This window comes from Poromitra crassiceps (assembly GCF_964638095.1).
Source record: "Poromitra crassiceps genome assembly, chromosome: 7".
NCBI lineage: Eukaryota > Metazoa > Chordata > Actinopteri > Beryciformes > Melamphaidae > Poromitra > Poromitra crassiceps.
The window spans coordinates 24,873,935-24,885,580 of NC_139628.1; the positions used below are offsets into that span (position 1 = coordinate 24,873,935).

Genomic DNA, 11,646 nt, shown 5'->3' on the forward strand with positions numbered 1-11,646 from the left:
TCACTCCAGTCCGCTGTAGATCTTGCAGTGCAGGTGCGCTAGCTTCTCCGCGCGGCTTTTCCTCAGTAAGGGGAACCACTCCCAGTGGCTGAGCTCCAGCACTCTGTAGCCTGCCAGCTGCAGCTGCCTCCTCTTCATGGCGTGCAGCCCCAGCAGCTGCCTCGACTGGTAGCAGTAGTGGTTCCTGTGGGACACCTGGATGGCTAGTTTGACCGTGCCTTTGCCCGAGTCGCGAGGCGCACCCTTTAGCCTGCTGGGTTTGTCTCTTGCAATACCACTGGCCAGCTCCTGCCCTATGCTCAACAGCCTGCTTCCATCATCCGGCTCTATTCGGTGAAGGGGCAGCAGCTGAGATGCGGGAGATGCAGGGGTTAAATGGTTTGCTGTGTTTTTGGTGTTTATTAGCTGTGCTAAAAGCCCCTCGGTGAGAGTTACCCCCACGTCGGTCCTCTCCCAGCCCAGAGGAGAAGGCCCTGTGGAGAAGCTCGTCTCGGGAGAGGGCGTGACGTTGCCCTGGGACGCCAGGTCGACGGGTATGGGCCGCCCGGTGGAGTCCAGATGAACCTCCAGGTCGATGGAGCGCGTGTGCGGGAGGATCATCCGCTTCCGCACAAACTCCTCCCCTCCGAGCAGCTCTCGCAGGGCACCCTCCGCCTCCAGGACCTCCGGTTTCTGGCACAGGTCCGACTGGGCGAATTTCCACAGCATCGCCGTCACCTCTTCCCTGAGTTCGCGGGCCAGCCGCGGGCCGGTCCAGCGGGGCAGCTCCAGAGCCACGGTCCCGTCTAAAGTGAACAAGTCTTTCTTCAGCTCCAGCTGTGTGGATTTCAGCGCCAGGCTGACAAACTCACGGCTCAGGGCTAACGCGATGAGATCCTCGGGCAGCTGAGAGACGAAGGCCAGGCCCAGGAGACCAGTAAGAAGGTGCTCTGGGTACCGCTGGAACTCGGCTTTCCTCTGCCTCAGGGACTCTATAAGGCTGGGGTAGAAGGTCGGGCTTTGGCTGGGGAGGACCCCCAGTGAGCCGAAGGCCCACAGCAGTTTGCACGTGTCTTTACTCCTGCAGTGAGACACCAGCGAGGGCAATCTCTCGGCCACCGCCATCAGGATGGAGTCGTTGCGGTAGTGTAGCGCCGAGCACGTCAGCGCCACGTGCATCAGCCCCTGGACGCCCATCTTCTGGGCCCGTCGTGGCACTTCCCGTGCCATGGCCTCCAGCCACAGCCTGTGATTAGAGATGACACGGTGTGAGAATTTCATGTCATGATTATAGTGACCAAAATGATCGCGGTTATCGGTATTATCGCGGTGTTGTTAAAATATGCTGAAAATAAGGCTGGGTATTGGCAAGGACCTCACAATACGATACGTATCACGATACGATTGTATCACGATACATTGTGATACAATACATATTGTGATATATTGCAATACTATACATAATTTACTGAAAAAAAAAATAGAGCTGAAAATACAACTCGCTGGTATAGTGTAATAATATGTACATCACTTTATATTGATAACATAGTGGACAAATTGAGTCAAAACTAGAGTAACTACTGAGTGCGTTACTGAACGCACTGAAATAAAAAGTATTCTTATTGTGTCACTGAACAGACGGCTGTACAAAAAATCATTATGGCGATATATCACGATATTGTCCTGAAATATCGATACAGTATTGCGGAAAAAAATATTGTGATATATTGCCATATTGATTTTATTGCACAACCCTAGCTGAAAATGTTCAAAAGGTACTGATACACTCTCTGGAATGATTTCACCAAGTTTTATATTGAAAAGCACAAATAAAATTAGCAGCAGAATGAACTTTTTTGTTTTTGTTTTGATAAACATTAAAATAATAACAGAGCCAATATGATTTTGTGGCAGGACACGTGACATGTTCACTTTTAATAAACTTTGAATAAACAAGTGAACAGCGCTCTGTGCAGCAGTGATAATAATCACTGTAGTCAAACCTACACACTTTTAATAACAATAAAAAAAATAACGGTAATACTAAAGGCTTTTGCACACCAAAAGCTCCAACTTCGAAACTTTTGTCTGTCATTAAAGTTTTTGGAACAGGTTCAATTTTCTGTGGTTTTCACATCGGTCAATAGCATTTTGCGAGCTGTTTGACGGATTCAAAAAACGCATATGAAAAAAAAAGGACTGTGTGTGCAAAGACCTTAACCATCAGAAATTGTACCACAGTTTATCATTAAACCGGTAATAGTTTCATCCCTACCTGTGATCCAGGTAACTGAAACGCAGCAGCTTCAGCACATTCACCATGGCAAAGTCACTCATCTCCTCCACTACAGAGTGCGCCTTATCCACTATCCGCGTCACCGCGCCCTCCGAAAGAGAACTCTGCGATTTAAAGAGTGCCAGGCACACGGCGCCCACCTCCTCAGGCTCCAGCGTGTGCAGGTGACGCATCAGTAGCTGCTCCACGGGGCGAACCAAGTCTGCCGGGCACCGTCTACCCTCCCCGATGACATACAACAGTTGGACCAGCTCAGGGACCCCCATCTGCCCCCCGAGATAGGTCTCGACACAGTCATAGAGGTGCTGTAGGAACTGGGGGACCTGCCTCCCGAGGCAGCGCCACAGGTCAGCAGCTAACAGCAGCTGGTGGAGAGTCATCTGGCCGGACCGGCGGCGCAGCTCCGCCTCGTACAGCCTGAGCACGCTGTGGGTGGAGGGCAGGCCCAGCCACACCAACGAGCGCAAGATCTCCAGCAGCTGAGGCAGAGTGAAGCGGTGAAGGTTCTCCACAGAGTATCTGAGGAGCATGAGGAAGCGCGTGTCGCTCCTCACTGCCTCCGTCTTGTCCGGGTGCAGGCGGCCGAGCTCCGCCAGGAAGCGAGTCACATCAGCCGGGTCCATGTCGCCCTTCAGGACGCTCACCTTGCGGAGCAGCAGCACGGCCTGATCCCATTGGATCGGGCGGGGCCGCCGGTCGAGGTCAAGGGTCATGGACGCATATTCGGGACGGCATTTTTGGAAGGCGCGCGTGTCGACTTTAACGTCTGGCTTCGCGGGTTTCCTGCGGTACTCCGACGGCGATGACGGCGTCACGTGCTCGGAGCCTTTGTCGAGCGCTAGGTCCAGTAGCATGTTTTTGGTGCTGGAAAGGCGGCGTGAGCAGCTGACGCTGTAGCAGTTGCTCTGCTGGCGGAAGGAAGGCGCGAGAGCCGAGAGACACGGCTCATCCTCGTCATCGTCCGTCTGGCTGCTGCGCGAGGCTGCAGGGTCCCGTGTGGGGCGCTGCTGGTATGAGGGGGGGTTGTAGTGCAGCCTGTAGCCTGCGAGAAGAGCTGCTTCCTGCGGTCGCCGGCGCTCCACTTCCTTCCCGTCCAGCTCATCGGCGCCGGCATCTGGCTTGCCTTGGCCCTCGTGCAGGTGATGGGCCTGGGCAAAGCCTCTGCACAAGCCTGGGAGACGGCGTAGCCTGGCCACCCGTCGATACAGCACACAGGCAGCCATCCATTCACTGGACTGAAAGGAAAAAGGAATGGCTTTAAAATACGGTATTTCTACACAATTTCTAACATGTCAAGTACATGTAATTCACTCGCACGCACGCGCACACACACACACACACACACACACACACACACACACACACACACACACACACACATAAAATGTAAAATCCAGAGTGTTAACAAAAAAATATGCAATTGCAAAAATATAACAAGGCCATAATGTTGATGTATACAGTATGTTGTACTATAACTGTTGCACTGCATTGATTGATTGGTTGATTTGTCTCTGGATCACTGGTCGTCTTGCCATGCTACTGGTCTTGGGACACTGTGTGCCCTAAATGTCTGCAGGTCTGACAGGTTACAGTAACAAAGTGAGACGGAGCGATCATGAACAATATCAATCCTCATAGTGTCACAAATAGGACAAAACAGGCTGTTTTTTATTGAGGTTTCATGCAGTAGTGCGAGTGCAACCTCTTCTTTTCAAAATAAGAAGATACAATTATCTAAACAAGCATGTAGCGTTAGCTAACGCTAGCTACTACTCAGAGCCGACTAGCAAGACAGGCTGTGCTGTGTAGTTGAACTGCCACAGTTTAGCCTGTAGTTTAGCGTCAGACTGATATACTGGGCTCTATAGGCAGAATAAAGTGGGTATTTTGTAAAGTAAACCACAATATTACGTTAATATAGGATGTGTTGGTTAAACTCACCTTCAACTCTCCAGTGTCTATCTACATTTACCAGTACGAGTAGTCTGACAGATAGCTGCATCAAGCTAGCGCACATAACCAGAGTGATTCCGTCATTTCGCCTTCAAAATAAAAGCTTAAAAGTATCTTTAGAACCAGAAGCGGGGAGATTCGGGTGTACAGAACACCAACAAATCTTAAAATACAAGATGCATAAAATGTATATATTAAAACTGTGTCATGCTGCATAGCGTGTCACGGCGGATACATGATTTTTTTTTTAATGCAGAATCTCCGGTATTTTAATATTGTGGTAGCTTGACAACCTGCAGGGAGCAGCGTGTGACCTACAGCAACCGGGAGTGGACAAACTGCATCGGCGAAACGCAATACAAAAATGAGACTACTCTCTGCATCTGCATCCCTCTTATCTTTGATATGTGACCACCGTCAATAGAATAATAACAACATAGACCATCTTGGATCTGACTGAGACCTATGACTGGTTAAATCTGGATTTTTTTTTTTTTTTTTTTTTTTTTATTTATTTATTTATTTATTTATTTATTTATTTATTTATTTATTTATGTATGTATGTGTTTGTTTGTTGTTGTTATATTATTATTATTATTATTATTATTATTATTACCCCGCAAACGGCCCCCCACCCCCCAACTTAAATCACTACTTCAAACAGAAAGTGCCAGATGATGGTTGGGCATCTCACTGGTGATATTATGCAGGAACCTGGCCAAATTCAACTTCCATCCTGACAGACAGACAGACAGACAGACAGACAGACAGACAGACAGACAGACAGACAGACAGACAGACAGACACACACACACACACACACACACACACACACACACACACACACACACACACACACACACACACACACACACACACACACACACACACACACATTTGAAATATTTATTTATGTCCACATAAATACAAGTACGCAAAGGACATAAACAGTAATAGTGCAGTCAAATGCTGGGAGTCAGTCAGTTACATGAGTGCCCAGACGGCAAACACAATAATGCATACACATAAGAAACACACACACACACACACACACGCACGCACGCACGCACGCACGCACGCACGCACACACACACACACACACACACACACACACACACACACACACACACACACACACACACACACACACACACACACACACACACACACACACACACACACACGAGCATAAATAAAAGGTCCTACTCTGCCCCCTGCAGTAGGCTAAATCAACAGACATATCGCCTGTTTCATAAAGACTTCATTGGCAAGATGACAGAGCATTTTTTTTATTACTCATGATTTGGTAAATAAATGAAGACAAAGAATAATTTGTTGCCCTCACAAAATAGTGGCTGTAAATGAATAACGGCAATCAGTTAACTGTATTCCAAAGTTCAATTGTTTTAAGTTGAGAGTAGTTTAAGTAGTGCACAAATATGCTGAGCGCATTGAGCCGTGTTAGTTCAGGGCAGGCTGAAGCAAACAGACATTTAGACTCACTATAATGTTTAGGGCTAAACTGATACATCACTTTGACAATTGACCACTTCTGAAACGAGGGAGGTTCTCCCTGATCACAGAAAATAGTGTGGAAGAAAACCTGTAATCAAAGCTTTTTATATTCATTATATTGTTTTCTTTTGATTGTTCAACAATGTTTTCTTTAAGGCCTGATGTGGTGGTTCAGTCTGCACCCCCACCCCTCAATATGAGCAGTATTTGCTCCGATTTCCTTCCCAAATTTTGCTTTTATGTGAAGCACATTAGTTTCTCTGTAGGAAATGTGCTCAATCTTACTTGTACTTGACTGAAAGAGCTGCTGACACTAAAACAAATCAATTAGTGTAGGTTTCAGTGGAGACTTCTAGTGTTCCATGATGTTCTGAATGATGTTTCACAGGCTTTTTCACCATGAAGACAACTCACATGAGACCAGATCACATCACAAGGAAGACAAAACCATCCATCTGGCAGCGTCAGGTTAATTAGCCTATCATCCAAACATTGGCTATCGGCACGGCAGCTTCATAAAAAACTATAGTAGCCTTCACAAAATTGTATGCATGAAAGTCATTACAGTAATTAGAATATAATAGAATAGAATACTGCAACATCAATATGTAATACACTACTGCACTACTGTATTAGCCTAAATAATAAGCAAATTGAGAAACACACGCACATCAGAGTTAATGTATGATATAAAAGCAAACAGACAGAGTGCTTTCCAACACTGTCCCTGACATCAGGTGACCAGGATGAAGTTAGACTTTGGCCCTGTCACTTCCTCTATCTGTGCGGACAGGTGAGTCGATCATCCAGGTATGAATTATGTTATCAAATTAAATTATTATTCTTAAATTGCTTTTTATAATTATGCTTTTAGAATTAACGCAGGTCTGACATCAGGTGCAGGAGGTTTCCTTTCAAACACAAATAATTCTTCATATAGTCTATATGAGTCATTATTGCACTCAAAATGGTGAATGCGAAATGTGAAATTGAATCATAAAACATCAACAGCACTGTTGTTTTGAGTGGTTGAGCACAAAGTCCTGTCGGTCATTATGGATTTACATGTCAGTAATGTATTGAATAATTTATTCAACTGGACTTGCACTGTCTGGTCATTGCCAGGTCGTTATTGTAAGTAAGAATTTGTTCTTAACTAACTTGCCTGGTGAAATAAAGGTTGACGATGATGATTATGTAAATTATAAACAATGTGTTGTATCCAGTGTAATATATTCAACAAACATGGCAGCTTCAAAACACAATTTAAAGTTATTCTCTCTTTGCCGTCAGAACTGTTTTACACTTATTGGCCACAGATGAAATTTAAACTAAAGTTCTCAACCACACAATGGAGGCCATAATTTGTACTGTAGAAAAAAAATACTTTGTTGTTGTTGTTGTTGTTGTTGTTGTTGTTGTTGTTGTTGTTGTTGTTGTTGTTGTTATTCAATATTCTAAATGTGTAAGCTTTGAAACTGCTCACCAGGACACATTTGTATTCACACTACAAGCAAAATAAAATGTATTTGTCTATGAACTTGAACATAAAGGAACAGCCACCAGGGGGACCTGTTGAACAGTTTATGTCCTGTTACAATTATTCAACATGGTGGATGTAGCTTTACAGTTGATATATTAAATCCAAATAAATTGATGCACTATGAAGGATGAAGATTATGATTCTCCCAAAATCAGATAAAGCTTCATTCTAAAATGATATTGCAGAACAAAATAAAAAATAAATCAAATGAAAGAATCTTGATATGATTGTTGGCAGATAATAACAAAGACCCTAAAGCATTTTAAGAGTAACTTTGGAGGAAGAGATATTTTGGTTTTGATTATTTTGCATAAACATAACTTTTTTCTTCCAAAAGTTCTTCCTGGAAATCAACATTTCACATCTGGTTTATTTCAGTGTTCAGAACTCCAGGATGCTTCAGCTGAAGGAGGGCCTGTCCCTTAAATCTCAGATCAAGGTCTTCATTGTCTTGGTTCTCCATCACACTGTTGTCCTTCTTCTTCTGACACACTCTTGTGGAGGTAACTTACACACAAAAACATCATTAAGCTTGTTTTATACTCTGGTCTGAGAGGGTTTCAGATGTGTTCTGAAGGTCAGAGGGGCTTCTGTTTGTGGGATAAATGAGATTTGTAAATGTAACTCTTGAGTCCGAACACCCAGCCCATCTCTGCAGTGATTGGCCAGATGTAACTAAATGTGTTGGGCCTATACATTTTTCACGCTGCTATTGAAATAAGCCGGGGCACATAAGTATGAACACAAAACTGCCAGTGCCTTGCTAGCTCAATCTTGAAACTAAGATATCTACTCACAAAAAATATTTTTTCCATGGACAGATTTAGCTACTACATCTCATCTGCAAACTTTAGTTTTAGCTCATCGCTGCCAGCGTTAGCTACCGATAAGATATGTTTCCAAATCTTGCAGAGTGTGTTGCTGAGAGACAGTGACGAAGTTACAAAGTAAATTTTCTCCTCCTGACCAGGGCCGTAACCAGGGTTCCGAAATAGGGGAGGTCCAGCAAGGGGAGGCGTTTTTTTTAAGGGTTTTTTTCCCCCTTTTTTAGCCATATTTAGAGTAATATATCATTTTAAATCAACATTAGGATTATACTGTTGTGATGTCATTATTCAGTATATTCTCTTCCATGTCACCACCTGCTCAGCTCTCCTGTCAACATAATTGTAACTAACAAACACAAACTGTTTTAGCCAAATTCATATCAAAATGACACCTACAAACACAGGTACACAACCCAAGCCGTACACAACACACAAATTCATCATCAATAATAAAAAAAAACATACAGAGGGACATTTATTTATTCCTGATAGGAACGATTGAAAAATAAAATAAAATATATTATGTTGTTTTTAACTTTACACCACCTCTTTTTGTTACTTATTGGGTCATGAAACTGAAACCATGCATATAGCCACCTGCATACCTGACTTCGGGAGCTTGGCAATTGGCATCATGCATGATTAGCCAGTAGCATCCCAACGTGTCACACAGGTAACATTACTTAAGAGACAGACTAGACACTTACTTTCTTGGTTGTTGCTAAAAAATCTGTCAGTGTCACTCACTGTCTGTCGTTCACTCGCTCACTGTCTCGCAGCTCGCTCACCTTCAATTATCTCGCCAGGCAGACAGACAGTCATCACTCACCACCATGCTGCTGCTCTCTCGGAATCAAGTTACCGCGGACGCGGCGTCAGATGACTTCCTGCCTGACCTGCCTTTCGTTTCAAAATAAAAGCGATCCCGTGTTTTTCATGCTTTTCCATGCAGATTGTTTTATTTTTTTCTCTGAAATATTAGGGGAGGTCCGGACGTCCCCGTCCTCATAGCTAGTTACGGCCATGCTCCTGACTGCCTGTCAACATGCCATTTTAGTGTCAGAATGTTCAGAAGATGTGTGGCTTGTGAAAAATAGGTCCAATAGAAAGAATCTGTCATAATCTGTGTTCACGTTCACTTCTCCCATTGGCTCCAAATGACTCAAGATCTGCTGCTAGTCTCCTAAAGGGGCAGGGCAGTGGCAAAACCCATGTGACACAGATACAGGAATTGGACCGTCTCGCTGTTTCTAAACCATCTCTGGCTATTTTTTCTCAGGTCAGTCTCAGGTGATTGGTCCATCTCAACCACTAGTGGCAATACTTGGTGATGACATAATTTTGCCATGCCGTCTGGAACCTGCCATGGATGCTGTTGCCATGACACTGGAGTGGGCGAGACCTGACCTGAACCCCAGATTTGTCTGTATTTGGCGTGACGGTCAGGAGCTTGTTAGTTATAAAAACCCATCCTACGACGGAAGAACGTCACTGTTCATCGACAAACTGAAGCATGGAGACATCTCACTGAAACTCTCTAATGTGAAACTCTCTGATGAGGGAAGATACAGATGCTTCATTCCCACACTGGGTAGAGACTCCATTGTTCAGCTTGTTGTTGGTAAGTGGTCACATGATCATTGTCTTTTACATCTTTGTTCATCCAGAATCATGATTATATGACGTGCCAAATATCGTTACTCCATTTCCATTGAAACCAAATGTCTCCTCTTCCTCATCATTAGGTGCTGTCTCCTCTCCTGTCATTGGGATGACAAAGACCAGCAGTGGAGTGGTTTTAGGGTGTGAATGTAAAGGCTGGTACCCAGAGCCTGAGGTGTTCTGGCTGGATGGTGAGGGAAACATCCTCTCTGCTGGACCTCCAGAGACAGTCAGAGGTCCTGATGGCCTCTATACTGTCAGAAGCAGAGTGACTGTGGAGAAGACCCTCACCAATAACTTCACCTGTAGAGTTCATCAGCAGAACATCAACCAGACGAGGGAGACACACATGCTTGTTCCAGGTACAAAGGTTTTACGTCTAGTTTGATATAAAGTCATGATATGGACACTTTATTAGGTTTAAACAGCTGAGGTCTAGTTTGATATAAAGTCATGATATGGACACTTTATTAACTTTAAACAGCTGAGGTCTAGTTTGATATAAAGTCATGATATGGACACTTTATTAGCTTTAAACAGCTGAGGTCTAGTTTGATATAAAGTCATGATATGGACACTTTATTAACTTTAAACAGCTGAGGTCTAGTTTGATATAAAGTCATGATATGGACACTTTATTAGCTTTAAACAGCTGAGGTCTAGTTTGATATAAAGTCATGATATGGACACTTTATTAGCTTTAAACAGCTGAGGTCTAGTTTGATATAAAGTCATGATATGGACACTTTATTAGCTTTAAACAGCTGAGATCTAGTTTGATATAAAGTCATGATATGGACACTTTATTAACTTTAAACAGCTGAGGTCTAGTTTGATATAAAGTCATGATATGGACACTTTATTAACTTTAAACAGCTGAGGTCTAGTTTGATATAAAGTCATGATATGGACACTTTATTAACTTTAAACAGCTGACGTCTAGTTTGATATAAAGTCATGATATGGACACTTTATTAACTTTAAACAGCTGAGGTCTAGTTTGATATAAAGTCATGATATGGACACTTTATTAACTTTAAACAGCTGAGGTCTAGTTTGATATAAAGTCATGATATGGACACTTTATTAACTTTAAACAGCTGAGGTCTAGTTTGATATAAAGTCATGCTGGTTTGTGTTTGATTTCAGGTGAGCCATCCAGTTCTGCTGCTCTTATCATCATTGTCTTGGCTGTTGTCTTCATGTGTCTTGTTGCAGTTGTCTTTGTTGGGTGGAGATGGAGACGAAACAAATTCAGTAAGTCACAAATAAAAAAATTATACACTGTGTGTCTGCGTGTGTGTGTGTGTGTGTGTGTGTGTGTGTGTGTGTGTGTGTGTGCGTGCGTGTGTGTACGTGTGTGTGTGCGTGCGTGCGTGCGTGTGTGTGTGTGTTTGTGTGTGTGTGTGGGTGTGTGTGTGTGTGTGCGCGTGTACAGTATGTGTGTGTTTGTGTGTGTGTGTGTGTGTGTGTGTGTGTGTGTGTGTGTGTGTGTGTGTGTGTGTGTGTGTGTGTGTGTGTGTGTGTGTGTGAAGTTATAGGCTGGAACTTTTTTAATATTCCATATAGAATTTTACTCAATTTGTCAGATTTTCTTTTTTTTATATTTATTGTTCATACCTAATTTTGGAATGACATACTTCATAGCTATAAGCCAAGTACAATGTCTTATGTATGTTTCATACCTTTTTACTACAAAAGGCAACACTGTGAAAGTGAACTTTAAAACTGTTTATTGTATCTACATGTATTTGCACACAAAAGGAGAGAGGGAGACCAAATCTACCAACAATGACACGGAAACTGAACTTCAGCTGATAGCAAAAAGCAAGGCAGAGAACGATCTGGAGAAGAAAAGGGAAAAACCCGAG

The 11,646-nt window shown here is 43.5% G+C and overlaps 1 protein-coding gene across 1 annotated transcript; it reads right to left on the bottom strand.

Annotated features, from left to right (window-relative positions):
- Window positions 1–4,237, bottom strand: LOC310779486 (FAST kinase domain-containing protein 5, mitochondrial-like; the record flags this gene model as incomplete). The annotated part of the gene is made up of 3 exons (XM_083640018.1): window positions 4,217–4,237; window positions 2,255–3,510; window positions 1–1,225 (listed from the first exon to the last, which is right to left on the bottom strand). Exons 2-3 carry the CDS (start codon window positions 3,496–3,498, stop codon window positions 1–3), a joined length of 2,469 nt encoding a protein of 822 aa, XP_083496144.1. The 5' UTR covers window positions 3,499–3,510; window positions 4,217–4,237.
- Between the last annotated feature and the right edge of the window lie 7,409 nt (window positions 4,238–11,646).